The sequence below is a fragment of the Anarhichas minor genome, unplaced genomic scaffold (assembly GCF_050575085.1).
Source record: "Anarhichas minor isolate MPS153535 unplaced genomic scaffold, ASM5057508v1 ptg000007l, whole genome shotgun sequence".
Taxonomy (NCBI): domain Eukaryota; kingdom Metazoa; phylum Chordata; class Actinopteri; order Perciformes; family Anarhichadidae; genus Anarhichas; species Anarhichas minor.
This window is the reverse complement of record NW_027466453.1, coordinates 16,534,388-16,558,826: the sequence shown is the minus strand read 5'-3', so window position 1 is coordinate 16,558,826 and position 24,439 is coordinate 16,534,388. Positions and strand designations below refer to the sequence as shown.

General features: G+C 43.7%; 2 protein-coding genes across 4 annotated transcripts; both read left to right on the top strand.

The window, feature by feature from the left end:
* Nucleotides 1–4,298: 4,298 nt before the first annotated feature.
* On the top strand, nt 4,299–17,562 carry nacc1a (nucleus accumbens associated 1, BEN and BTB (POZ) domain containing a). Of its 3 annotated transcripts, none has more exons than XM_076086213.1 (8): nt 4,299–4,434; nt 8,112–8,265; nt 9,241–9,510; nt 10,442–11,072; nt 11,280–11,447; nt 12,496–12,601; nt 12,777–12,874; nt 13,496–17,562. In XM_076086213.1, exons 2-8 carry the CDS (start codon nt 8,140–8,142, stop codon nt 13,804–13,806), a joined length of 1,710 nt encoding a protein of 569 aa, XP_075942328.1. In that variant the 5' UTR covers nt 4,299–4,434; nt 8,112–8,139; the 3' UTR covers nt 13,807–17,562. The 3 variants fall into 3 exon arrangements, with proteins under 3 accessions (XP_075942328.1, XP_075942326.1, XP_075942327.1); XM_076086211.1 differs by having other exon boundaries at nt 11,277–11,447; XM_076086212.1 differs by lacking the exon at nt 4,299–4,434 and adding an exon at nt 4,955–5,082 and having other exon boundaries at nt 11,277–11,447.
* A 3,828-nt stretch (nt 17,563–21,390) lies between these two features.
* Nucleotides 21,391–22,532, top strand: ier2a (immediate early response 2a). Its single transcript, XM_076080953.1, has one exon. The coding sequence runs from the start codon at nt 21,524–21,526 to the stop codon at nt 22,088–22,090; it is 567 nt and encodes a 188-aa protein (XP_075937068.1). The 5' UTR covers nt 21,391–21,523; the 3' UTR covers nt 22,091–22,532.
* Nucleotides 22,533–24,439: the final 1,907 nt, after the last annotated feature.

Sequence of the window (24,439 nt, the reverse complement as noted above, 5' to 3'; positions counted from 1 at the left end):
GAGGAGCAGGGCATCGTGCCCAGCAGGCTGCCTGAGAGCGTCTCCCTGTCTGACACCCCCATACCCTCCCATCCTCCCTCCCCCTGGGTCCTTGCTTGACCCCTTCGATGTGTCCATATAAACCAGGGACACGTAACAACCAAACATCTTCACACATATAGGAGAACTATTCGCTCCTTACAACTACTGAAGCGCCACTGGGGGAGGTACACAACCACAAACTGCCCAGCGGCCAACAGAAGACGACTGTGGTTGTACTGAGCAGCTCCCAGCGTGTTGAGCTGAATGTGAAACAGTGCAGTGCTGAGAAGAGAACACATGCTCAGCCAGCTTTACCTGGGATATAACTATTTATCTTAAAGTAAATTTCATTACATCTTATCCTATCCCGAGTTATCAAGAGAGAACCAGTCTGTTGAGCATTCAGACCTTTCTGGAGTTTCTTAAACCATATTAGTTTAAAGATTTAAAAACAAAACAAAAATAAGGGACCAGTGTTATCACTATTATCATGTCATGATCAGCATCATCTTAATGCCACCTTCAAAGCTCACACACACATGCACACACACACACACACACACACACACACACACACAATGTAGGCCTAGTTGCAGATAGTGTCCACAATGGGCGTATATGGATCAGACTGAGGTTACTCTACTTTTCCATCTCTATTTTTCACATACACAGGCAATTTATTCAGGAGGAGGGGTATTAATTAAAACAAATGATCTGTAAAATGTACACCATATCTTGAGGAATATGTATAGATACGTTCTAAAATGCATTTTTAAAATGAAATTATCAATTTAAAGGGAAGGGGGGGAAAGCATACCAACATATAAACACCATCACTCCAACTCAAGCTACAGCATCTTGATCTCAGTACTTTCTCTGTCCATTCTCACTGTTACAAGTGCTTCAAAAGAACAGACAGGATGGACTACAGAACAAAGTACGTCAAGCCTTAACACCATACCCACCACAGTATGCTACTATGTGAATTGTGACAATAATAGTAACATAAGCTGCTATCAAATGAATGCTAACATGTCTAGAGACCCTGCTGCCAACCAAATATGCAAATGTGAAAAAAAGACAGTGACATGGGCATTGCCTTTGCACCTGACTGCAAAGACATAACAAAGAAGACCTCTGGAGCAAAGTTTCATAACTGTAAAGAGTTGTCTGACCAACATGATATGAAACTTCACAGACGTGTTTTAGTTCATCCATTCAATGTGCAGGGCAATACTATATGTTGTGTGCCATTCCACCACAAACAAAATGCAGGCAGGCAGTTTCAATCAGCAAACCACAACACAAACAACAGTACCTAGTTTGAATTTGTACGATGCTACGGTGTCATCATTGTCCAGCAGGCAGAGAGTGGTTCATAGGAGGCCCTGTTCAGATATCAGGTGTAGGTGCTCCTCGATAAATATTGAGATCACAGTCGTAACAAAACAAAAGCAACATTTCAAATGCTATTGCAAGTCATGTGCATTTTCGTTATAAAACACTTCCAGCAGGTGGCAATGTTCTACTAACCACATTGACCTATATTGTGACGTCACCAATAGGCCTTATTCACATGTGACATGTTTACGTTTTCACAGAAAGCACAGGTGTAAATAATCAAATGAATGATGGCTGATTAGCATTTTATTCTGCATGCTGGCTCGTCTGGGGGCCACTTAAATGAAACAGAGTCATCATGAATCTGATTAGTAACACCAATCATGTTACTAGCGTCATGAACTAAGCCGGTAAAGAGTCAAGCAACTGCAAACTAGCGTAATGTTGCAGCTCTAACCAAAAATGGGCACGTAAGCAAACCATCACATGAACAGAGACAAACAAAACAACCGTTACGAGAAGTAAGAGTGACGACTGGGACATGACTGCAGCATCAATTTAAAATTGAAACTCACCATTTCTGTCTTGGTGTGAGTAGAACACGGGGGACTGAAGAGGCGAACACAGTCCAAATCTTCAAAGATCCCCTTTAGCTTCTTTCTAAAATCACTGTAAACCACCTTGTGGCCTCTTGTTTAACCTCATCTATTCACTATGAATAATGTACATCACAACCGGTTAACTCCTGGGCAAGCCGTTACCTGTTGGACGTCATTCACCTGTGTGGACTGAGAGGACAGAAAGGGGCGGGGTCGAGAATGATTTCCTGTTCCATTGGTGGAATGTAACTAACATAAGTACATTTACACAAATATGAATTGGAGGTATGTATACTATACTTGATTATTTTCTCTTCATGCCAATCTCTACTTCTACTCCACTATATTTCACAGGGAAATGTACTTTTTCCTCACTATTTATCCGACAGCTTCTTTATACTTTTCAAAGTCAGACTCTTAAATGTAAAACAAGTTTTAAATAAGCCCATGAAGAATATACAATATTATGTTTTGTTACGAATTAAACTACCCAACAGTATACACAAGTCCAGCTAAAGTGAAGGTCAATTAATCGATAGGTTGATTGAGAAACTTAATTGGAAACTATTTTGATAAACGAGTAGCATGTTCTCTTTCTCTACCGTGCACTCTTTTCATGTCAGGGCAGAATGGTGCATAGGGTTTGTTAGCAGTGACTGAGGAAATTGGGGAATGTATTCTCGGCTGCATTCAAAACATTTAAAAGAGAAAATATTTGCATGCAGCGTGATAGTAGTGAGCAATTATAACTATGTTTTGACCACAAATAAGCCCTCGGGTGCAGCTGAGAAAAATAGCATACAAACTGCAGCAACAGCATATTTGCAAATATTTATTATAAGAGTATTTCTAGTATTTCTGGGTGGGTGTATCAAGCAAAAGGGAAATTGGACTTGAGAGTAAAAGGCAAAGAGAGTTGTGGTATCAGTTTGTATTTTACAGACATCAGCTTTTCTTGAAAACATAATACAGAAAATCCCAACCAGGAGATGGCACTGGTTTGTATGTTTTGCAGTTTCGCTTTGTGCAATTCCCTTGTTCCAAATACAGTACAGCATCATGTACAACATATTTTAAGGGCTGTATCCCATAAACTATTAAAAAATGAAATACTGTGCCAACGTTCTTATTATTCATAAGCTGAGAAAAGCATCATTGTCTATGGCAGATAATACGCTATGCTGGTATATGTCCATTCCATCCTTAATAATGAAAGATGGAAAAGGAAATGGCACTGTATTCAAAATGTATATTATGTAATACCGCACAAACTGTGTCTTAACATTAACACATATGACCAAACTGAACATGTGTGAGTGAGTTGACGCTTCAATTACTCCCTTGTTGGTCATACTTTCACATTAAAATTAGCATCATTTGAAAGGAGGACAAACCACTGTAGAGTATATTGTCTCCAGATTAAGAGTTTTGTGAGTTGAATCACCAGTATTCTGACCTCTTATCAGCCTTTGCTTGAATGCATACACAGTATAACAGACATACGGACAGGACAAAACAAACAAGTGACTTTATATTTACTCCAATCTGAGATGTTGGGTTCTCCGACATAAGCGCAGAAAATTACATTTGACATGCATGACAAACAGTTACAGTTTCCAGTGGCAAATGTATTTTAACATGACACTGTTTAATGTAACCAAGGTTTGGTTTCTGGTTCATTCTGTTCAAAGAAAGTCACAACTTTCAGACATTGCTGCTATTTTGAAGACATGTATTCATGAATCCATTCCTACAAATGGGAAATTTCTATGTGTACTGTTGACACATGAAACATTATGGTATATACAGTATGTTGTGCCAGCAGCTTCACAATAAATGCATGGGCCTATACACAGAACGGATAAGGCAAGCTACTTATTCTCGAATAGCGTGGAGCAGAGGTTAGATATACATAGTTACAGATATAACTACAGGCTATATAACACAGGTACGTGCAGGTATGATTGCCGGGTGTCACCCTGTGGTTTGCATATAAGGTTTCTCATTTACAGGCAACAAGGGCGCGGCTTTAATCCTACTCTTTAAATGCGCGCGCCTAGTTCACTCAAGTTAAATAAGTACGGGCACACGCACGGCCTACTTTTCCCCAATTCTATCGCTCATATGCGGAGAGAGAGAGAGACGCGGGAGATGGTTTCCCCTTCCTGGCTGCTGCTTTTGCTGTGCCAATGCGCAAACAGTCCACGCCGTGGGGTAGGTCTCCCTAAATTGAGGCAGCGCTCGACGCGATCATGCGATTGAATGACGAGCGCGTCATGCTCGTCTTCTGTTCCGCGCGATCGGTGGCTCGGTGTTCCGCAATCCCCTGGGATACTGTACCGCCCTCGATGGCTCGGCAATCGGTGCTTCGCTCGCACTGAATGGCTGCCCGGAGCAAGGAACAGCGGGGAGAGAGTGCGCTGCGTCTCCTCCGTTGAACCAACGCGTCTGCATCCAACATCCCGGCGTGGGGGTGAGTGTCTTGTGCCGTTGTGTGAGGCGACCTGCCGGGGTCGTCTGAGGATTCACCGGCGGCGGCAGAAGAGGGGGCGGAGGGGGGAGAGGGGTCTATGCCGGTGTCCTTAGATAGCGCCGTGGATATGGGGGTGAACGGTCCAGTAGATACGGGACAATACAAGTTTGGGATAAATATGCTGTGCCGCTTAGGGGACGGGTCCAGGTCGGCACAGTCCTAAACTTTCTTTAGCCTTTTCAAACAGTGAAATGCACCTTAGTATCAACTTAGATGTTTGTAGTTATATTTACTGTAAACTAACTCTTCTCTCAAATATGCAAAATTGCGATGGCAGTCAGTTTTTTGTTGTTGTTGTTGGCACGGCAACACTTTGCGAGCGCCGTTTGTGAAGAATTGTGCCTTGTTGTGCTCCCCCCCCCCCCCCCCCCCCCGTCACCCCCCGTCACCCCCTCCTCCCCGCGCCGTGCCGCACTGGTTCCGTCTGGCTCGCCCTCAGCTGCTGCGTGTCCTGGGATGACCTGTTGATGTCGGTAGAATGGAGAATGGCAGGGGGAGCGATTTCCCCCATCACCAAAATATTTAAATAAGCAACATTTGGGCTTGACAACCGGCGTCGCAGCACAGCTACCTCGTCCCGCGCAGGCAGTAAGTGTCTTGTTTATGTATTTGAGTGTGGACTATGGCGGAAATGCTTGACATTGTGCAGCTGGGCTGAGCGTGCATGAGGTGGATGGTGCGCCGGGGCGAACCCAAAAATATTTAACAGTAGTGTTAGCTTAGCCATTAGCCACCTCTATAGGCCTGCTGCGGATGGGAGATGGCATCAAACATGTGAACGCTGTCAGCCACAGTGGAGAAGGGGGACTCAGGGAGACCGCTAAGTCTGCTCGGGATGATTTAGATTAATATACTTGAGTGTCATTTGACGGCACGTAAACGGGAACACACCGTCGCCCTCACCCGGGTATCACCGAGGCTCGCTGCCATCATGTGTCTCCTCCTCCTCCTCCTCCCGTCGCCTCCCGGCTCCGGTGCCAGCAGACAGTGGAGCACTCCCGGCGTGTAGACTGGCACACGGCGCGGTGTGTTAACGAGCTCCTTATCTGGTCCCCGTTACCCGGCATCCTTTCCCGTGTCCACGTTTCTGCACAGAGCCAGCATTTAGTCGGGAACACTCGTAAGGTATCCACAGGCACAGCATCTGAAGTTGAGAAGTTTAGACGCTTTCGATGTCAGTGCTGCTTTTATACTCAGGACCCCCCCCCCCCCCCCCCCCTGTTATACAAGAATAACCACGAATCGGGCCTGTGCATATGTCTTGATTTGCAGGCATGGGCACATGAGAACCAGGAAATACCTATAGAGGGAATGCATTGTGTGCCAGCTGCACCAATGACTCCACAGTAATCGTCCACACAGCAGTGTCAGAGCCCATGCTCGTTTCAAAGGTAAAACTGGAAAGTAGTCAGACGGTATGAGTTCCGAAATATGTTGACAGCCGTCCTATCATAACATAACCTAAGCCCTCTGAATGTGGGCAAAACATTCTTAAGGCTTACCATAAAAAAAGTCTAAGATCTTAAGTATGTTGTGACTATGAATGACCTACTTTCCCCACCGGGCTGGTCGGTAGAAGCCACAGGGTTTCATTCGTTCACATGGCTGCGATCTATATATTTAATGGAATAAGGACCTGAGTTGATCCCTCTCATCTCTGCAGGCCTCACTGCCCCTCCTTGGTGCATAAATACACACATGCACACACACACACACACACACAGTCACATTCTCTCTCACTGTCAGGGCAAACTGTGCAAACACACCCTGCTCTCAGCCCCGTGTTTGTGTGTCTTTATGTGCACGCATGTGTGCTTACTGCGGCTCGCCAAACTGTAAACAAGCAGTATTGTCTAATGCCTGTGTGTGACTCAGTGTGCCTTTTGTGGGTTTGTTTGAGTTTGTGTGTGCGCATCTGTGTTTTAGTATGAGGGAGATGGAGCTTGAGTGAGACGGAGACAAAGGGAGCATTTCTCTTTACCCTGGAGCTTGGCGAGGTCCCAAATGAAAGGCTTTGGATATGATGGGGCGGCTCACTCCAGCCCTCATCAGTCAGTCACACCAAAGTCGGTTGTATGCCTCTCGCAGGGTGGGCTTCAATCAGTTTGCTCTCACAGTATCAGAGATTGCCTTTGTTTGGTATGTATCTTCACGCGTGTGCGCATGCAGCTAGTACCCATGCGACATTTGTAAGTGGAAAAAGCAGCTTTATCTCGGCCCGTACACTCCTCTGTGTCTGTGAGAACCCTCGTGGCTGGTATTCTGCTTTAAGTAAAGGTTTATGGCCAATAAAATGCCACCACGTGGGCCTATCAATGGGTCTGTTGTCCTAGCTGTGATTGTGGAGGTAATGTGGTGGTTGTGGGTACAGAGGGCATATAATGCTTATACATGTGAATCCCTTAACCGCAAAGTAGAATCCTCCCCACGCTATTGTGTAGAATGAGGTCATGTATACAAATTCTGAAGCATAAAAGAAGATATCTGGTGTCTTTACATATCCTGACACTGAATACAAAGCTCGGTCTCACAGAATCGAGCCGTAAAAAACACAGTCTGTGCACAGCGTTCATATCCTCAGCAGAGCAATCTTTGCTTCACTTTAATTTAATATTGACACTCATAATATAGGAATCTACGGGAGGGCGAGGGGTGTATGTTTGCTTTTTGACTGTTGAGAGAAGTGGATGGAAACATGCTATGTGCTGTTTGTTTAGGCAACACACTTTTTGCACATAGAATAACAGAGCATGGCCCGGTTATCTGAGGACGCGGGGTTTTATAGCTCATTGAAAACGGGAAATAAAAAAGGCTTTTACTGAGCCCGCTCCTGGCCAAAACAACTACTGCGAGGCTAAAGTGACGTACAGGATTAACGCAATGTAGAATATCCCGAGAAGCTTCAGCACAACTTTCAAATATCAACGTCCTGTTAGCCTGCTAAAATCCCTCAGTGGGACCGTGTGAAGAAATATTTGTGGTCCGTGTCAATTGGATATGACGAGGGATAGAATGCTTATTCGGGACTTTCTTTCCCCTCTAGAATAGAGGTGTTTCACTGTGAATAATATGGCCTAGTAGTAATAAAAAGTCGACTTCTATTAGATTTAGTGTATGTTTGGCTTTACTTTGTCCTAGTGAAATACTGTCAGACGTTTTATTGTGTCCGTTAATGTAAGAGACATTCCTCACCTGTTTTGTGTTTTAGGCCCGTTCTCCCTGAGCGCTCTCTCTCTCTTTAACACAGCCATGTTACATTACACCTCCTCCTTGCATTGCCTCCTGCCTCTTACACAAAAGACACAGCACGGGATAAAGCCGCGTTTGTCATTGTAGTGAATGGGCATTCCCAGCTCATCCCACCTGGAAACACGACCCCGCTCGTGACCATAAAACAGTGGGAACACTCAAATGAAAATCCTGTTGAGCAGTAACGTGTATGGCACTGCATGTGCTGACTCCACGTATAAACAGCAACTGCCTGATACTTCAATGCTTAATAACCAGGGTTTATAACATGTGTATTACAGTGTCGCTTACTGTAATTGTGTCGATTCTCTCTTTCCTTCTCACACTTTTCAATTCTCTCTGTTTTTCTTTCTTTCCCCCCAAACAAGACCCTTTGGTGGTGTGCGTCGGCGCACCATGGCCCAGACCCTCCAGATGGCGATCCCAAACTTTGGCAACAATGTCTTGGAGTGTCTGAATGAGCAGCGGCTGCAGGGCCTCTACTGCGATGTCTCCGTGGTGGTTAAGGGCCATGTCTTCAAGGTACTGATGGGACAAGCGAGTAATTACCGTTTTTTATTTTTATTTTTTATGGAAATTACGCTTGTATTGAAAGTCCAGGCTAAATTTAGAGAAGCTAAAGCTTAGGTGGTGTAAACGATTAGTCCGGTGGCTCCATGGCAGCCTGGTTGTGTGGAGGATGGAATGCCAGTATACTTCAAAAGAAGTGTTGTTTGGATAGTCTGGAAACAGGGGGGGCGGTCATCATGGTAACTTTTATAACGTGTGACTTGTTTTTCGGTAACTTTTTAACTGGATAGTCCAACCTGGAATCATGATGCACTTTCACAGAGAGCCGCTTTTCATCTCAGTTTGGATTTGAGAGAGATTTGACTAAACTCTTCCCGTCTAGCTGAAGGTTTGGCGATAAGTTAAATCACCCGCTGCAGTCTTCACTTGGAATGACAACTGGAGCGCTTTAATAACACGCCATTTCCTACTTCGTCTGTAGAGACAATGGGTTAGATTGCCCCCAATTGAATGGCCCCGAGTCTCTGCTGGATGTCATTCCTCACTCTTATCTCGGCAGACCCTAAAACTAAAAGAGCTGCCACTTTGATTTTGAAAGAACTTCAAATCGGTATTTTAGGATTCATATTATGTTAAAAACCTATAAACGCAGAAAGAAGAACAACCGTACTTAAATACTGATTACATTTACCAATACTTGGCACCAAACGCTTGCTTAGTGGTTAATATCTTAAGTCTTTTTAGTTTATACTCTAGTGTATTTAAACTGTATTTTATTTAGGCAAAGTCTAGTTTTGTTGTGGTACCAAAACTCAGTTAGGGTATTGTCATATTGGAATGATATCCAGTAAATTAGTTTGTAAGAGTCTCTTGTGATCGTGTCCTCATAACAAGGAACTCTCTCTGATCTAAAATCTGCCATTTAATGCTGTCATCTAACTTCTAATGGGACGATTTATATCTGTTATACATCTGTTTTTGTCCCAGGCCCATCGAGCTGTGCTGGCTGCTAGCAGTTCTTATTTCCGGGACCTTTTCAGCAACAGCAATAGCGGAGGCGGTAGCGGCAATGAGACGAGCCCAACCGTGGTGGAGCTCCCGTCGGCGGTGCAGCCACAGAGCTTCCAGCAGATTTTGTCCTTCTGCTACACAGGCCGTCTCAGCATGACGGTAGGGGACCAGTTTCTGCTCATGTATACCGCCGGCTTCCTGCAGATCCAACAGATCATGGAGAAGGGCACCGAGTTCTTCCTCAAGGTAAGGCTGAAATAGATTTCTGTTGGAACTTTTCAAAGCAAATAAACACAGTATCTGAGACAAAAAAGGGACAAGAAGCGTTTGAGTGTTCAACTTTTTAAGTTTTCAATGCTTTGAGCACAAATAAACCAAATGCCATTTACATTTAGGTGGCAGCAACATTCTCAGTGTTTTGTTTTTTTAATGTGAATTGGTTGATTAAAATGAAGTGTGTATTCCAGTTGGTACGGTTCTGATAAATATGTTAGCTGAGGAGTTTGTAAAGACAAAGATGAGCGAGGTTCGTCTGCAGTGGGGGATTTATTAGCTAAAGGAATTTAAGAGCACTCTGCCATGTAGTTGTTGAAATACCTTTTCAGCGGTGAAAAGTAGAGATGCACAACTGACATTAGTTCACGGTCTGATACGGACTGAAATAGCTGGAGTGGGTGTTGGTGACGATGGCCTAATCTGGTATTGGATACCGTTATTTCAATAAATAACAGTTCTGTACATTTATCTATTGATTTTAATTTTTTTTACAAAAGCAAGGAAAAGCAATGTTTAAGTCCAGCTTATTGTTTGCTTCCACATAAAAGAATGATGCCAGTGGAAGAGCCACACAGTGAAATACAGCTTAATAATGAAACACTGGTACCAGATCAGTACTCGGGATCGGTCGATACCCAAAGCCCCGGTCCAGGTACCAGGACTAAAAAAAGATGGATTGGTGCATCCCAAGTGAAGTGCTGGTGGAAGTAAAGTTATAGTGTGACGATGGTTCTAGATGAAAACCAGGAATAATCATACAGAATATGAAGGGAATCTAGCCAATGGTTGTTGATCCTTTGGAGCCACCAGCAGGGCAAAACCCTACACGCAAACGCATATCTGTTGCTACATCAATGTGTTCGTGTATGCTGACACAACGTTGATATACATTCATTTCTAGGTCTCCTCTCCCAGCTGCGACTCGCAGGGCCTTCACGCTGAGGAGGCCCCGCCTTCGGAGCCCCAGAGCCCCGTGACGCAGACCAGTAACGGCGCAGGCCGGCCTGCCTCGTGCCTGACGCCGCTCCCTCTGGTATCACGGGTGAAGACGGAGCAGCCCTCTAGCCAGCCGGAAGCAGCCACTCCGTACTCGGTGGTCTGCACTCCTGTGGCCAAGCGGCTGTGGGAGGGTGGCAGCAGCCGAGATGGAAGCGGGACGGGCTCAGGGGGAGGAGGCGGAGCCCGGAAGGCAGCCCGTTATTCCCAGGAGGCGGTGCGGGGCAGTGCCATTCAGAGCCCCGGAGCCCTCGGACTGGCCATGGGTATGGGTGCCAACGTAACCAGCCTGGTGGGCATGGTGGCCGGCGGCGGGCTTAGCGGCAGCGCCGGCACCAACGGGAGCTCTGCCGCGGGCCACGGCATGTCGGAGGGCGCCAGCCCCGGCACCCTGAGCACCTACGCCAGTGACTCGCCGATCAGCTACCATGATGATGAAGAAGAGGAAGAGGGGACGGATGAATGTGCCGAAGAGCAGTACAGGCAAATCTGCAACATGTATACCATGTACAGCATGCTCAATATGGGAGCCGCAGGTAATGGACAATGAGACAGAGTAGTGTTTATAGTTGCACCTGAAAGACGGAGAACATGTGGTCTGACTTATATCTTCCATGATAGATACTCTTTGCTTTCACTGCTGAGTTTCCCTGTTTTTATCTTCATTGCTTTAATCTATTTTCTCTGCGTGTTGAAGCGATATGGTTTTATTCTGATTCTGCAGCTCTGTTTTTCTCCAGCAGCTGGTGAACGTGTTGAGGCTCTACCAGACCACACAGAGACACGGGGTCGCATGCGAGGCAGAGACCTCACGTGTCTCCCCGTAGAACTCATCGCTCAGATAGGCAACCGCTCTCATCCCAAACTGTACGAGGAAGGAGACCCTGCTGAGAAGCTAGAGTTAGTCTCAGGTATGCTTTGTGTCTTCTTTACCAAAACAGACTTTGACAGAAGCGAGTTTTAGAGGAGCTGGTGAAATGCACATACTTTGTTTTTTCAAAAAAAAAATGGAAGAGATATGTACCGTATTTTCCGCACTATAAAGCGCACCGGATTATAAGGCGCACCTTCAATGAATGGCCTGTTTTAGAACTGTTTTTATATATAGGGCGCACCGGATTATAAGGCGCATAGAATAGAATAGCGTCGTAAGCGTGTCTCTTGAAAGGTGCCATTTTGGGGTCTTTATACACACAAGTGGTGTTGGACTAGGAGTAAGTACAGTACCGGTGTTTACCGCGGTGCGGCTTTGTAGTTTACCAGTCGTACTGAAACATTTTGACAGAGCGCCGTGTACAACCAGTATGGATCAACCAATTAACCAATTGATCCATATATAAGGCGCTCCGGATTACAAGGCGCACTGTCGTTTTTTGAGAAAATTAAAGGCTTTTAAGTGCGCCTTATAGTGCGGAAAATACGGTATATCTGTGTTAGAGAAAAATACATGTCAAGGACTTCCCATGGCAATGTCTGTGTTACCTTACAGGCACATTCCTCTCAATATATTGCGTGACTGAGGGAGAGGATGAGAGAGTCATGAATAAAGAAAGAAAGGGAGGGAGGTAACATACACCAAGCCAGTATTGATGGGTAGTTTAAGGCAAAGAAAAGAAATGTATTGTTAAGAACATAATCATATTAAGATTATACCCATTATGAAACCTGTGGTGCAGATGTATATATGTATAGAGAGAGAGCAATTAACAGAACAAAGAGAAAAAGAAAAACTCCCAAGAACAGCCTCCTCACTCCCTGATATGAATCCTACTCGCCACTAGATAAACATGATCAATTCCAGTAAATCACAGTGAAGATCTTTATCATTACTAACCATAAAATCTGAAAATGAACAGATCACCCTGTTGTAAAAGCGAGACAATAAGTAGGTCATAAATACTGATGATGTTCGGTGGTTCATTTGTCTGCTGGTTTTCATTGCGTGTGCATTCTTTGCAGGTACTTCTGTGTATATATCGCGAGCCCAGCTAATGAACTGTCATGTGAGCGCAGGGACCAGACACAAGGTGCTGCTCAGGAGGCTGCTGGCCGCCTTCTTTGACAGGTTTGTTCCCTCTGTGTCTATGTCTATGCAAGTGTTTCATGTAACGTAAGCAAGAGCTTCGTTTTAATATAGAGATCAATGTGTTTTTTTTTATCTGCTGTTATTAGAGGGATATAACAACACGTTTATCTGTCCTGTGTTCCGTGCAAATCATTCTTATTTTTTGATGTATCAGGAATACTCTGGCCAACAGCTGTGGAACAGGCATCCGCTCGTCCACCAATGACCCGAGCCGCAAGCCCCTGGACAACAGAGTTCTGCATGCGGTCAAATGTGAGCGTACATGTACAAGCATGCAAACAACTTCCACATTTCCACCATGCATTGATATTTCACATGAACATATACATGCATATTGTAAAGCATGTTGTTGCTGAATTTAATGTTTGGCTGTTTTTAGGCTACTTTTGGATAAAAGTGCAAATGGCAGATGATTTACTCCCTGTGATTAGCATTAGGTAATAACCCACAGTGACCACTAGGTAGCAACATCCACCTGTGTTCACATGTGTGTGAGTGTATGTCATAATGTGCTCAGACATTTATGGAAAGGGATAACTTATGTAACTCCTTTGATAGCTTAGTGAAGTCTGGGTTCACTTTGTGAAGATGAATAAAATGTCCCTCCAGCTCGTTAGTGAGATGAGAGGCAGCAGCACATGTTTAAGACATCTGCTGCTCTATTTAACAGTGTGAGGGCCTGTAGGAGGATCTCTCTTTAACTTAGAGAGATGTGTACAGTACTTGCCAACATCAACTAAAGTGGGTATGAATGTTGTTTAGCTTCCTGTCTGCTTCATGACATTAGTTCTTAGTTGTCTTTGTTGTAGTTCCCAGCATAAGGTGCAATCAGCCTAACCTTTTTTTTGTTTTTTTGTTCCTTTTCCATGGCAGTTTATTGCCAGAACTTTGCCACCACCTTCAAAGAGAGCGAGATGAACGCCATCGCAGCCGACATGTGCACCAACGCCAGACGCGTAGTCCGTAAGAGCTGGATCCCCAAGCTGAAGCTACTGATGGCGGAGAGCGACGCCTACACCGCTTTCCTTCCCGACCACGTCAAGATTGAGGACGACACCCTGGGGGCGGATCCAGCCTTCGATCCCGCCTCTCTGGAGGCCGCCGGCGGTGCTGGCATGGAGTCAGGTGGCTCTTCAGGTGAATCGCTACCAGGTGTGGGCGGGGACGGAGGACCGTTATTTTGAACATTGTGTCCGGGGAAGTTTGAAGTTTGGTGACACACACACACACACACACACACACACACACACACACACACACCAGTATTCCCCAGTTCTGCTTGCCTCTACACTCTTTGGTCCACGCTGATCTCTCACATCTGACTATCTAAACTACACTGCTCGGGTCAACAGTTGTTGTGACCCTGATGTAACCAGGACATGAAAACTTAAATTTTCGCTTCATGACTGTACAATGGAGTTAGTCGAGTAAAGGGAGCGAGTGAGAGGGTTTTCTCCTAACTGCCCTCTGCCTCCCCTTGTCTTTTTAATGTGTGTAAGTGCATCCACTGTTATTACATATTAAATACATTCCCTTGAATGCAGGTGATGGGGTGAGTTGCCAGTGTAGCCTGAGGAGGAAGGTTTTTGACTTGATCGAGTTGAGGTGGCGAGTATACTGAATTTTAGGTGTCAGTGGCATTTTTTTCTCTATGCAGCCCTGACAGCTTGTAATCCAGCCTAGGAACAATAACTCAATTTAGAATAGATACAACAGTAAACATTAACACTACCTGTTCTTCCTCCCCTCGCATCCTCCACTCACCACCCTGCAAGTATTCGTCACCACATCGTCTCTCTCTAGACCAGAGATTTGCACCTGAGTGTTTCACTGTGCAGTGTCTTACAGAAATGTGTCTCATCTTTCTCTGTTTTCTACATTTTTAGCATGTTTCTCCGTCTATGAACTGAAAAAAAAGTGATCCAGAGTGAAAGGGGAAAGCTTTTTACTGAGTTGATTGTAAAGAACGTTTAAAGGGCAACAGGTAATCAAAGATGGATCATATTTTTAGAAAATAAACTATATTTATACAAGCGCCCATGCCTAGAACGGTGTGAGCCGAGAGAGTGAAAGGGATTGTTTTAAAATCTCGATCTTCATGTTCTATTGAAAGAGGTCTTGTCAAATATGGAAAAGTGCTATTTTTGCATAAAAAGGAGTTTAATAAAGCAGTCTTATCACAAGACCCATAGCCATTTATTTTTATCTTAATTTGAAAGTGCAGAGTGATGGATTGAGCAGTTGAACTGCTAAATCTGAAGCATTTCATCTTCTGCTCACGGGCATGGAAGGAATAATAAGACTGATTCAGCTGGCTTGACTGTTTGTCTGTGATATCCATCTCTTGTTTAGCTGTGAACCTGCAATGTTTGCCTCCTTCAATAAAACATTGGCCCACGAGTTCAAGGATTACCGGTTAAAAGGTTGTATTGATATGACAACTCCGATACTTTCTTCTTTGTACTGAAGTTATTGAAAATGAAAATAAACTGCAAAATCCCCAGGAAATAATTCTGGACTATTGGAGTGTGCCTTTTGATTGAATAAGCGGACGCCTGGTGGGTACAGCGGTGTCACGAGGAGGCAATATTGCTCGAAGCAAATAGAATTGAATGGTACGATCCATGTGTGTGCGAAGCAGTTCTTTGGGGAAAAAGGAGAGCCTTCTTTAGTATGTCGTTTATTCATGTGTCGAATAAGGAAATACAAAATGGCTGACGGTTTTATTTGAGGAGTTTGACATGATTTTGCACCTTCCGTGGGAGTGGAGGTTTCTGCACCTTAATGAACCTGCACCTTTTGAGAAATGTTGTGTAGCAATTGAAACCCTTTAGGTGGAATTTCTCTGCTTTCTTTTTGTTTTTCCATGTCTGCTGCGTGTGTTTCTTGTTTTTCGAAGTGGCACAAATCCCTACTGTAAATAATCAAGATGACTGTTGAGTTAAATCCCAAGTGTTCTTCCTTTCTGTTGCTGGATGCATCTGATTATGAAATGTCGAAAACTGACCTTTTTTTTTTTTTTTTTTATGTGAAAGTTTGCTAGAAGCTTCTTGAATGACCTACGAGTTTTAGCACATGGGGATTCATCACTCCTGGTGCAGATGGATAGAAGTGGACGTGGTCTGGGTGTGACTTAGGAATGTGAAGGGCTCTCACAGACGACTGATTACTTTCTCCTTCTGGAGGAGCGTTTCTAACAAGGTTCGATTTTCTGAAAGCCGGGAAGAAATTGACGTGTCTTATTTAAGGCAGTTGAGTCAATCTTTATTGAAGAAATAACATGATGGATGAAGCTCAGCCTATTTTCATTATTGATTCAAAATTATGATGCGTTTACTGAAATGATATATATGGACAGAGACAGAAATGCAGTACCTTGTAAGTATTCTCTAAAGGGTAATGACAACAAAACCTCAGCAAGCTCTACATTTGACTGTTGCTGCCTCATGAGCACCCCTCCCCCACATACCTCTCCAGTGTCTTTGAAGACTGTTGTGCTTCCTGTCCTTCATGCAGCTGGTGTCATGTTTCACTTCCACAAGTTTATTTGTGCGTTTCAAGAGAGAGAGAGGCAAAGCAGTGGTTTTAGGTGGTTAAATCGAGATTATAATGTGTACATTTGATTGGCTTAGTGGCTTTTAACTTGGCCAAGTTTACAGTTCAGCTCAGATTACATCTTCACGTTCTTCCCCATTGTTTTTAAAAATGATGACACGACTTTAGTTAGTGCATTTAAAGTAGCATAAATTGCTGGGGTATCACATGGTGTTATACAATATATTAACCTGTCATTTCAGACTTTAAATATGTCAAAATAAAGGTTTTCTGAATAAATCCACTATAATAGATTCACATTCAATCTAGAAATGAAATTTAATTCTATCTTCTTCATATCTTATTTAGCATGATGGCTACTAAATCTGTCAATGTTCCTGCCTAAAATTACCAGGTATGACAAATAAAAAGTCTGGATTTAGTTCCATTATCACAGGACTGTTATTGATCGTGTCCTTTAAAGAGGTGTTGGGGAAATCAGAGCGCAATTGCCATCGATTCCCTTAGAAAAGCATTGAGTCACATAGAAAACAACAAATCCAAAACGTAAAGAAGCCTTTAAAGCAAGGAACAACTTAACTCAGCTTCTTACAGTAACCATATTACACAGTGAACTTCTGGATGACTTGTACTCCTTAGCATTGACCCAGTCATAACATGGCGCCTAATGAGCCTCGAGTAGAAGAACTATGGTTATTGTACCCGTCAATGTTAAGCTCTCTGATGTTCAAACGTAACCTCACTCACAACCTTCTTGCACACCGCTTCATCTGCAGTAGGTGTGTGAGTGTGGTAGCGTTGTACTTTGTGTGCATTTGAGAATAGAATGATGTCATGCTTCTTTTCTTTTTTTCAGTACGTTCTTAGCACATTGCAATTTCTGTATCTTCAACATATGCGTTTACAAAACATGTAGACCTACACACTTGAATAGATGAGGTGTGGCACGGCATGGGGAACCTTTTGTCACTAAACAGTACATATATAAATATGATTATACACATGTATAGATAAATACTGTATATTATATATAGACGCACACATAGAGGTCAGATTGTTTGTTGTGCACTCGCAGCATGAGGTATATATTTACCCAGAAACGGCGCTTCATCACAACCTGTGCAGTAATTGGTCTGCCCATGTCTTTGCCCCTGCTCCTTGCCCTCTGTAACCCTGTAGCGCCAGTGGACATCCTGTACTGCTCATCCTATTTCTATCTGTGTTCCAAGTGCCAATAACTTTGTGAAAGCCCTGTAACTGTGACCCGACATTATCAAAGGTAATTGCACATTAACAACTGTAAAATAAATAAATACAAATCATAGAGAAAATGTCAAAAATGGATTAAATAATGGATATCTTAATAAAAGATTTGTAACAATTTCTCTTTGGCTCCTTTTTGTATCTACTGGCTGTTACTGTTCAGCTGCTTGTTGGGTGTCTGGTTGTTTTTAATACACTTTTCATTTTAGAAAAGTGTTACGTAGAGATTTTTTTTATTTATCTAGAATTTAATCATGAAATTGACTATTGCCTTGAAAAACATGAGCATTCCCTTTTTAACCTACAAAATGCATTTAAAATATTGTTGAATTAATCATGTATATGCTGAAAAATACATTCACAGCGAAAATCTAAATTAAGTCAGTTTTTCATGTATATTTCTGTGGATAAATCTCTTTCTGAAATGGCTAAATGCAGTTTACTGCACTTTTCATAAACCTACAGATAAAAGTTTAAACATGCATGCTTGTTTTATGTTCCTCCTCGTGCACACTTCAGTCCTCACACCTGGACGCTGCCACGCGTGACCACTTTCTGTCACGCTTTGTGAACATATCGCCTCACACAGTTCCTGCCTTCATTTGGCTACAGTTTTGCTTTCACACTTGATAGACAGCACTTTACCTGGAAAGACAGCTGTCCCCCGAGGCCAGTATTCACTGGCATCTTTCATATTCTGCTCTGTAACAGAGCAAACACTTGTGAGAAATAATTCTGTGTAAAGATTGTGAAATAAAGCTTTATAATGGCTCAAAATGCGCTTCCTGTTATGTATCTAAACAGTGATTCTACCTTCCCTAAAGTAAAGACATGTTATTGAATAACTAAGTTTCACATAAATAACTAATTGTTAATAACTTTAGCACCACTTAAAAACAGCGTGGCTATTGTAACGACTTGAACCATTAACAGTGATTTGATCATGGTGATCATGGTCAGTCTATATGAGATGAGTTCTGATGTAAATGTGATTAGATCAACACATTCCGAATGACGCACTGCATGAGATAAACTATTGGCACTCTCCTCCTTTTCTTTGCATGTATGACCTCATCAAACCAACACTGGAAGGCCCAGAACAGAATCAAGTTGTCTTTCTGATTTCCATTCGTAGTGCCCCACCCAGTGTTGAAAGGCCGACAAGACAAGTGACTGCAGGAACTCTATAGTAGTGGATAAGACTGCACGAACAACTTCAGATCTTCCAGCTCGGCAGATCAAACTTAAACGTGTCATGGTGTCGCTTGATGGGCACTGAAGGGGACACGATGAAATGTGACCACACGTGTATCCATCGTGCTCAAGGCTGTGCCGTGCACTGTGAGTTTCTCCAGCAGAGGAGACAGATGTCCTGCACACCTCCCTGAAATATTTACTATTCAGCTCTGTTTTATACGTTGCCGTGTAATGAACTGTACTGTAACCAATGCACATTTAATGTATGGTTCAATCTGAGCTGTTTTCAGTTATGCTTACCTTGCAGCATCAGCATGTACACATAAAAAAACAAACTTTTAGAAACCCAATATACTGTACATCCAAAAAATAGAGTTTGTGCAGACCACAACAAAGCTGATATGAAATATGAAATGAGATGTAGTTGCTGTGTATCTGTCCTCCTGTTGTGGTGTTTTCCGGCTCACTGGGGGAAATACATTGATTAATATATTTTTAAGGCGTACTGGAATTCATTACAGTTCAATGCAGTTGTTACATAATTGTCCTGTATGCATCCTGATGTTGATGTTATCTGAGGAATATTTTTTAAGAATTTAGCTGGGGTCCCCCTGACAGACGGGCAATGACATCGGTGAAATGCTCCCAGGCTGTAGTATCTAATGTGAAGTACAGGATACACAGAGATTGGACTCATAAAACCGTTATAATTTATTTAATTTTACAGTCTCCGCAATTTTGCTTCAATTCCATTGCAGGACCACAAGAGGGCGCTATTCAATCTATGATTGCACTGCAATGTCCAAAAAGAAGCGTTCCTCCACCTCTAGCAATGATTTGAAACATGACCATGAGCTGGGCTGAGTTTCAGTCAGAGGTAAGGAGGAGCTGTTGGTCTTTGGTGAGGCGATTGTCACTATAACACGATCAAATAGTTTGTTTAAGAGAGGCAACTGAAAATAAAGTAAGGATTGGTTATAAATGATTTGTTATTTCTATCTGTGTTTTTTCTTCTCCTTCCTCTCACGTGCCGCTTCTATTTTTGATGAATTCTTACAACAGAGAAAAGTACATTTCTTCTGACAGTCAGGCCTTCAGCAAATACAATTTAAAAAAAACAAAGGTCAGGCTGTTATCCTCTGCAGCTGTTTTGTTGACCTGCAGCCCCACCAGAAACAATCACCTGCATACCACAAATTCCTCTGGAAGTACAGGGCAGATCCCCCTCTCTCTGTTTCTCTTGAAGTCTGCTTTACACATTCAATCTGATGCTCAGCGGTAAAATGTATAGTTATATGCTGTCATTCAGTGGATCCAGTTCGAACTGTAAATGAAGTTTAAGAGCACATCGCAGTGTCTGATCAAAACCTGGAGGAATGGATTCCATTGCCCAAATATGGGCTCAGGGAAGTAGCAAGCCCTGACGCAATCACCACTACTGTTACTTTAAATGGCTTCAGGAAACAAGGGCTCCCACGCACGTCATGGGTTTTCCTCTGCGTGTGCCACAGGAGCAGGATGTGCTAATATGGGCATCTCTTCTCTTAAAAAGGAAGTAACACACACGCCCACACACACACTGGGGGATGGGTGAGAGTGGAAGAGAGCACAGAGACCGTTCTAGGCTTTCTTCACTGTTACAGACGAGCCGAGCAGTGGAATGGTATTCATCCCTGGTGTGAGAAAGACTAAAAATAGATGTTTTTCACAGGTTAGACTTTTACTGCTCCAGGTTTTGCAAATCAAACAAATACATTGTGGTCCATTTATAATGTGTTAATTATTTTTGAAACATTACACATTTAGAACTGCCTGACATGTATTTTTAGTCTCTGGATTAATTACACAGCAGCCTAAAACCAAATTATTTTGGGATTTTTGGTTCAGTTTTGGTGTGGTTTCAGCGACGTAACACCGTTTCTGTGAGCCAATAAGTGCAGTTACAACGCCTATTTGAGCTTTGGATATTAAAGCAACAGCCCAAAACATTTGCCATCAAAACTAGTCAGGACTGATTGGATCTGCAGCCTATATGCAGTGCAAAGACAGGTGCATGTTTGGCCAGGGTTTGGAAAACTATTGTAAGCTGTGTGTGTGTGTGGGGGGGGGGGGGGGGGGGTGCTATAGTCCAAAAGTCAAAGCTGGTTGCATGTGGTAACCTGTTTATGTAACGTGTAAACTATAGAGATGAGTACGATAGAGATTAGTTTAACAGGCAGGTTGAAGTTTCATGAAGAAATTAGCTGATAAAATAAAGCCCAAAATAGAAAAAAACATAAATTGCCATAATGCACAGCTCTTAGGTGTAGCCTGTGCTCAAAACAATATGATTCATTTTACAAGTCTCCAGCAGCTGTTGCCAGGAAATAAACTACCACAATCTACTCTATTTCTCCGTGCGTGTGTGTAATGATCGTCTGAATAAGACAGCTTTGAAGTTGTGAGGTTTATTTTAAGTTGTCCCTCCTGTTTCTAGTCTTTGTGGTATGCATTTGAGCAGTGTTGCAATTATTTAAGGGGTTTGTTGTTACATCACTTGGATGGGTTCATTTGTACATGTGCGGTTTTTCTCATCACATCTAAGTTTCCTCGTGCTTTATGTTTGTACTTGAACAGCTACATGTGCATATCTTGATAGATTAAAATAGCCACAGCTGCCTCGCCAGTTGTTGCATTCAGGGCTGTTAGAAATAGCAGACCGGTATGAGGCCGGAGGGCGGGGCTCTTTCTTGTGACGCTGAGGGAGTGACGTCGACGAGGTGATAAGTAGTTGTCCTCCACACAGTCTGTATTGTGTCTGTGTGTGAAGTCAGCGGGTGGAGATTGAACTCACAAACATTAACCTGTGATTGTTTGTCCTGGACTAATTTCAAAACAAGCTGTGACATGGAGGTCAGCGTGGAGGCCAAGAGGATCATGGTCGTGGCTTTGGGGAAACTGTACAGCTCGCGCACACAGAGAGGGGGTATCCGTCTCCACCGGAGCCTCCTCCTGACTATGGTAATGAAATCCGCCCGGGACATGTACCATGCGGCTCAGGCGACGGCGGAAAGTGTGGCAGCAGGATACGAACAACAACAGTCCACGGCCGAGGGGACCACGGAGCCCGCTGGCGCTCACAGTGAGCTCCCGGTTACCGCTTCGCCTGCCACCGGAAAGCCTCGGACTTCAACCCGAGAGGAGGTCGTAACCCCCCCCACCGAGCTCCGCCGTGACGCAGAAAACAAGGAGAATCTGTGCCCGACTGGCGCGGCACAGCACTCGAGGAAAAGACGGGGCAAAGCGGCCATGGAGCCGGACTTCCTGCCGTGCAAGAAAGCAAAACTCGAGCAGGCAGTGTGCCCTCAACAGCTCAGCGTGAGCTCAGTTTTGCTGGACTATGTGAACTGGAGCAGTAACCTGGGAGCAGCCCCATCCCCCATCCCTCTACAGAGAGCCATTGCAGCGTGTTGAAACCCGGCGCAGATTAAAGGCATTGAACTTTAACGACGCGGCCTCGGCGCGTGAACGCGCCCACAGAGGGGCCTCTTCAAGGGTTGTCTGAATGAACACCCGGGGCAGTGTGTTCAGAGAGTCCCGAGCATGGCTGTGAACAAGCCGGGGCATGTTCCAGGAAACACCGAAGCAGCCCAGTGGTGTGTCATGGCCCCGGTGACTTTTGGCCTAATTACTGGCCACACAGCTCACTACAGCCGGCTTCAGCGGGGAGGGAACACTGTTCATCTGGATGAGGCCTTGAGCCGCTTTAATGAACATTTACAGCTCAACAAATGTTATTGTGAGTGTGTGGACCAGTGCTGAATGAAGACTGGAAATGTGTTGAAGAATTCAAATGTAAAACATTCAATGACAGCTACCTCAGTATTTATTAAACATCTTTGTACTCAAATCTGAATTTGGAGTGATGTGTGGTATGTAACAGAACCCGACAAGAGAGATAGGAGGGCAGTAATGAGGGAGAAATGTATAGTGTCAGTCATGGTGTTAAAAAAATGCTGCTGTTAGATTAGTTGGGTATTTGTGTGTGACAGGAAACTGGCCTGGGTGTAAAGAAGTTTGCTTCCTTTTCCCACAACTTCACATCCCCCCACACTGATTTGCAGAACAAAAGCAGGGACAATTCAGGAGATTGCGGTCCAAAGAGTGGGAGGGAGCTCGTAAAACCATTGTCCAGGCGTATACTTGAGAACAATTGGGGTTCCATGGCTCTTCAAGAAGTGTTTGGGCCCAAATACTGTAATAATAGTCGTTGGTTCGAACGGTTAGGTAAAATATTCAATTATTTGGGGAGTTGATAAAAGTCAGTGTGGGTAATGATCAGTAATCCATTACAACAAGCTGAAAAAGTCAGATAAAGGAGTCCTAAAGTCTACCGAGAGCTGTTTAATCTAAAACGGGACTCGTTGAGTGACGAGGATTACATCATTCAAATCAATTGATTAGTGATTATGGTATATACATATTTTCGATACGTCCGCATCTATCAAAATAAAGCTTTTAAATATTTCCATATGAAAACAGGCTGTGACTTTTGGGATGCAACGCCCCTACAGACTTAAGAGTGGGCACAACAGGGATTCACTGTTTGTGGGGGGGGGGGGGGGGGGGTTAGTCCAGGAAAACAGAAGCAGGAATGTGGGGGGAAGTGCCTGTGTGAGTCCCACGAGGCCCCATCTGAGCTGCTTATTCTTCCGGCTGAAACCAGAGCACCCTGTCTATGTACACAGGGCCGGAACCGTCTGGACACGTCTGTGAAAACACACTCGCTTGTGTGTCTTCTCACATTTAGACCGCTCTGAACACTCACACTCTTTCTCTTACTCCCTTTCCCTTCCCCTCCTGCTTTTTCTCACATGCAAGCTCACTGTGAAGGAATATGCTGCCACATTTATGCCTTCTGCGTCACTAAGCCTATGGTGCTTATTATGGTGGTCATTTTTCTAGAGGATATTTTCCAAACTTGCTAATATTCAAGCCTCACAGAAACATATGTGCTGAATTCACACAGAGCAACTGTTCCCGAGCCAGCCCATTAGGTTTGATCGCTTAACGCTGAGCTAATGAATGCTTTTATACTAACAATGGATGCACGGCAAATTATAACCCAGCTCTGCAGTTCCTCTCACGTCATCTTACAATTCATTCTTCTGGTTTTAAAGCCCTCTAAACTACTGTCTTACTCTCATCAAGCCTGTTTCCAACAGGCAGGTGTTTCCAGCTAAAAAGCATTCCGTAAAATACGCTGCCTGCCCAGCACCGAACAGCAGATAGACAAAATGATCAACTAGCTGGTGAACATAGTGGAGCACATAGCAGCCAAAAAAAAAGGCATCATATTTCCATCTGGAGCTAGTGAAAGGCCAAACAGAGCTTTTTGCTTACAACAGGACACCTTTAAACCACACATTTGAGTGACACACACACACCCACAACACACATCGTCACAGTTAAAAAAGACGTAAGCAATAATTGTGGACAAGAAATGAGGCAAAACGTTTTGCATTCTCTCTGGATTTTATTCTTTAGGAAGAGTTCTGTTTGGAATTACAAAATGCACTGGTAGAAATAGCGGTGAGACAGCTTGAGAGTGCGACAGATAAGATTGTGAGAGAGACAGAGTTAGAGAGAGAGAAAAAAGAGAGAGGGAGTGAGTGAGAGATCAAAGGTTCCACAGCCAGTTATTATGAGTGCGTCATCAGAACTGGCTACGCTCCTGAAACCCCCTGACCCTCACCAAAAGTATAAGGAAGAATACACCATCTGAACTGTACTTACTTTTCTTTGTATATATATATACTTTTT

Excerpts from the sequence above, each read along its gene's own strand:
- nacc1a (XM_076086211.1), top strand. The coding sequence starts at position 8,140 with ATGGCCCAGACCCTCCAGATGGCGATCCCAAACTTTGGCAACAATGTC. Across the intron at positions 8,266-9,240 it reads TTAAGGGCCATGTCTTCAAG|GCCCATCGAGCTGTGCTGGC; the intron begins GTACTGATGGGA and ends TTTTTGTCCCAG. Across the intron at positions 12,602-12,776 it reads CTGGCCGCCTTCTTTGACAG|GAATACTCTGGCCAACAGCT; the intron begins GTTTGTTCCCTC and ends TTGATGTATCAG.
- ier2a (XM_076080953.1), top strand. The coding sequence starts at position 21,524 with ATGGAGGTCAGCGTGGAGGCCAAGAGGATCATGGTCGTGGCTTTGGGG.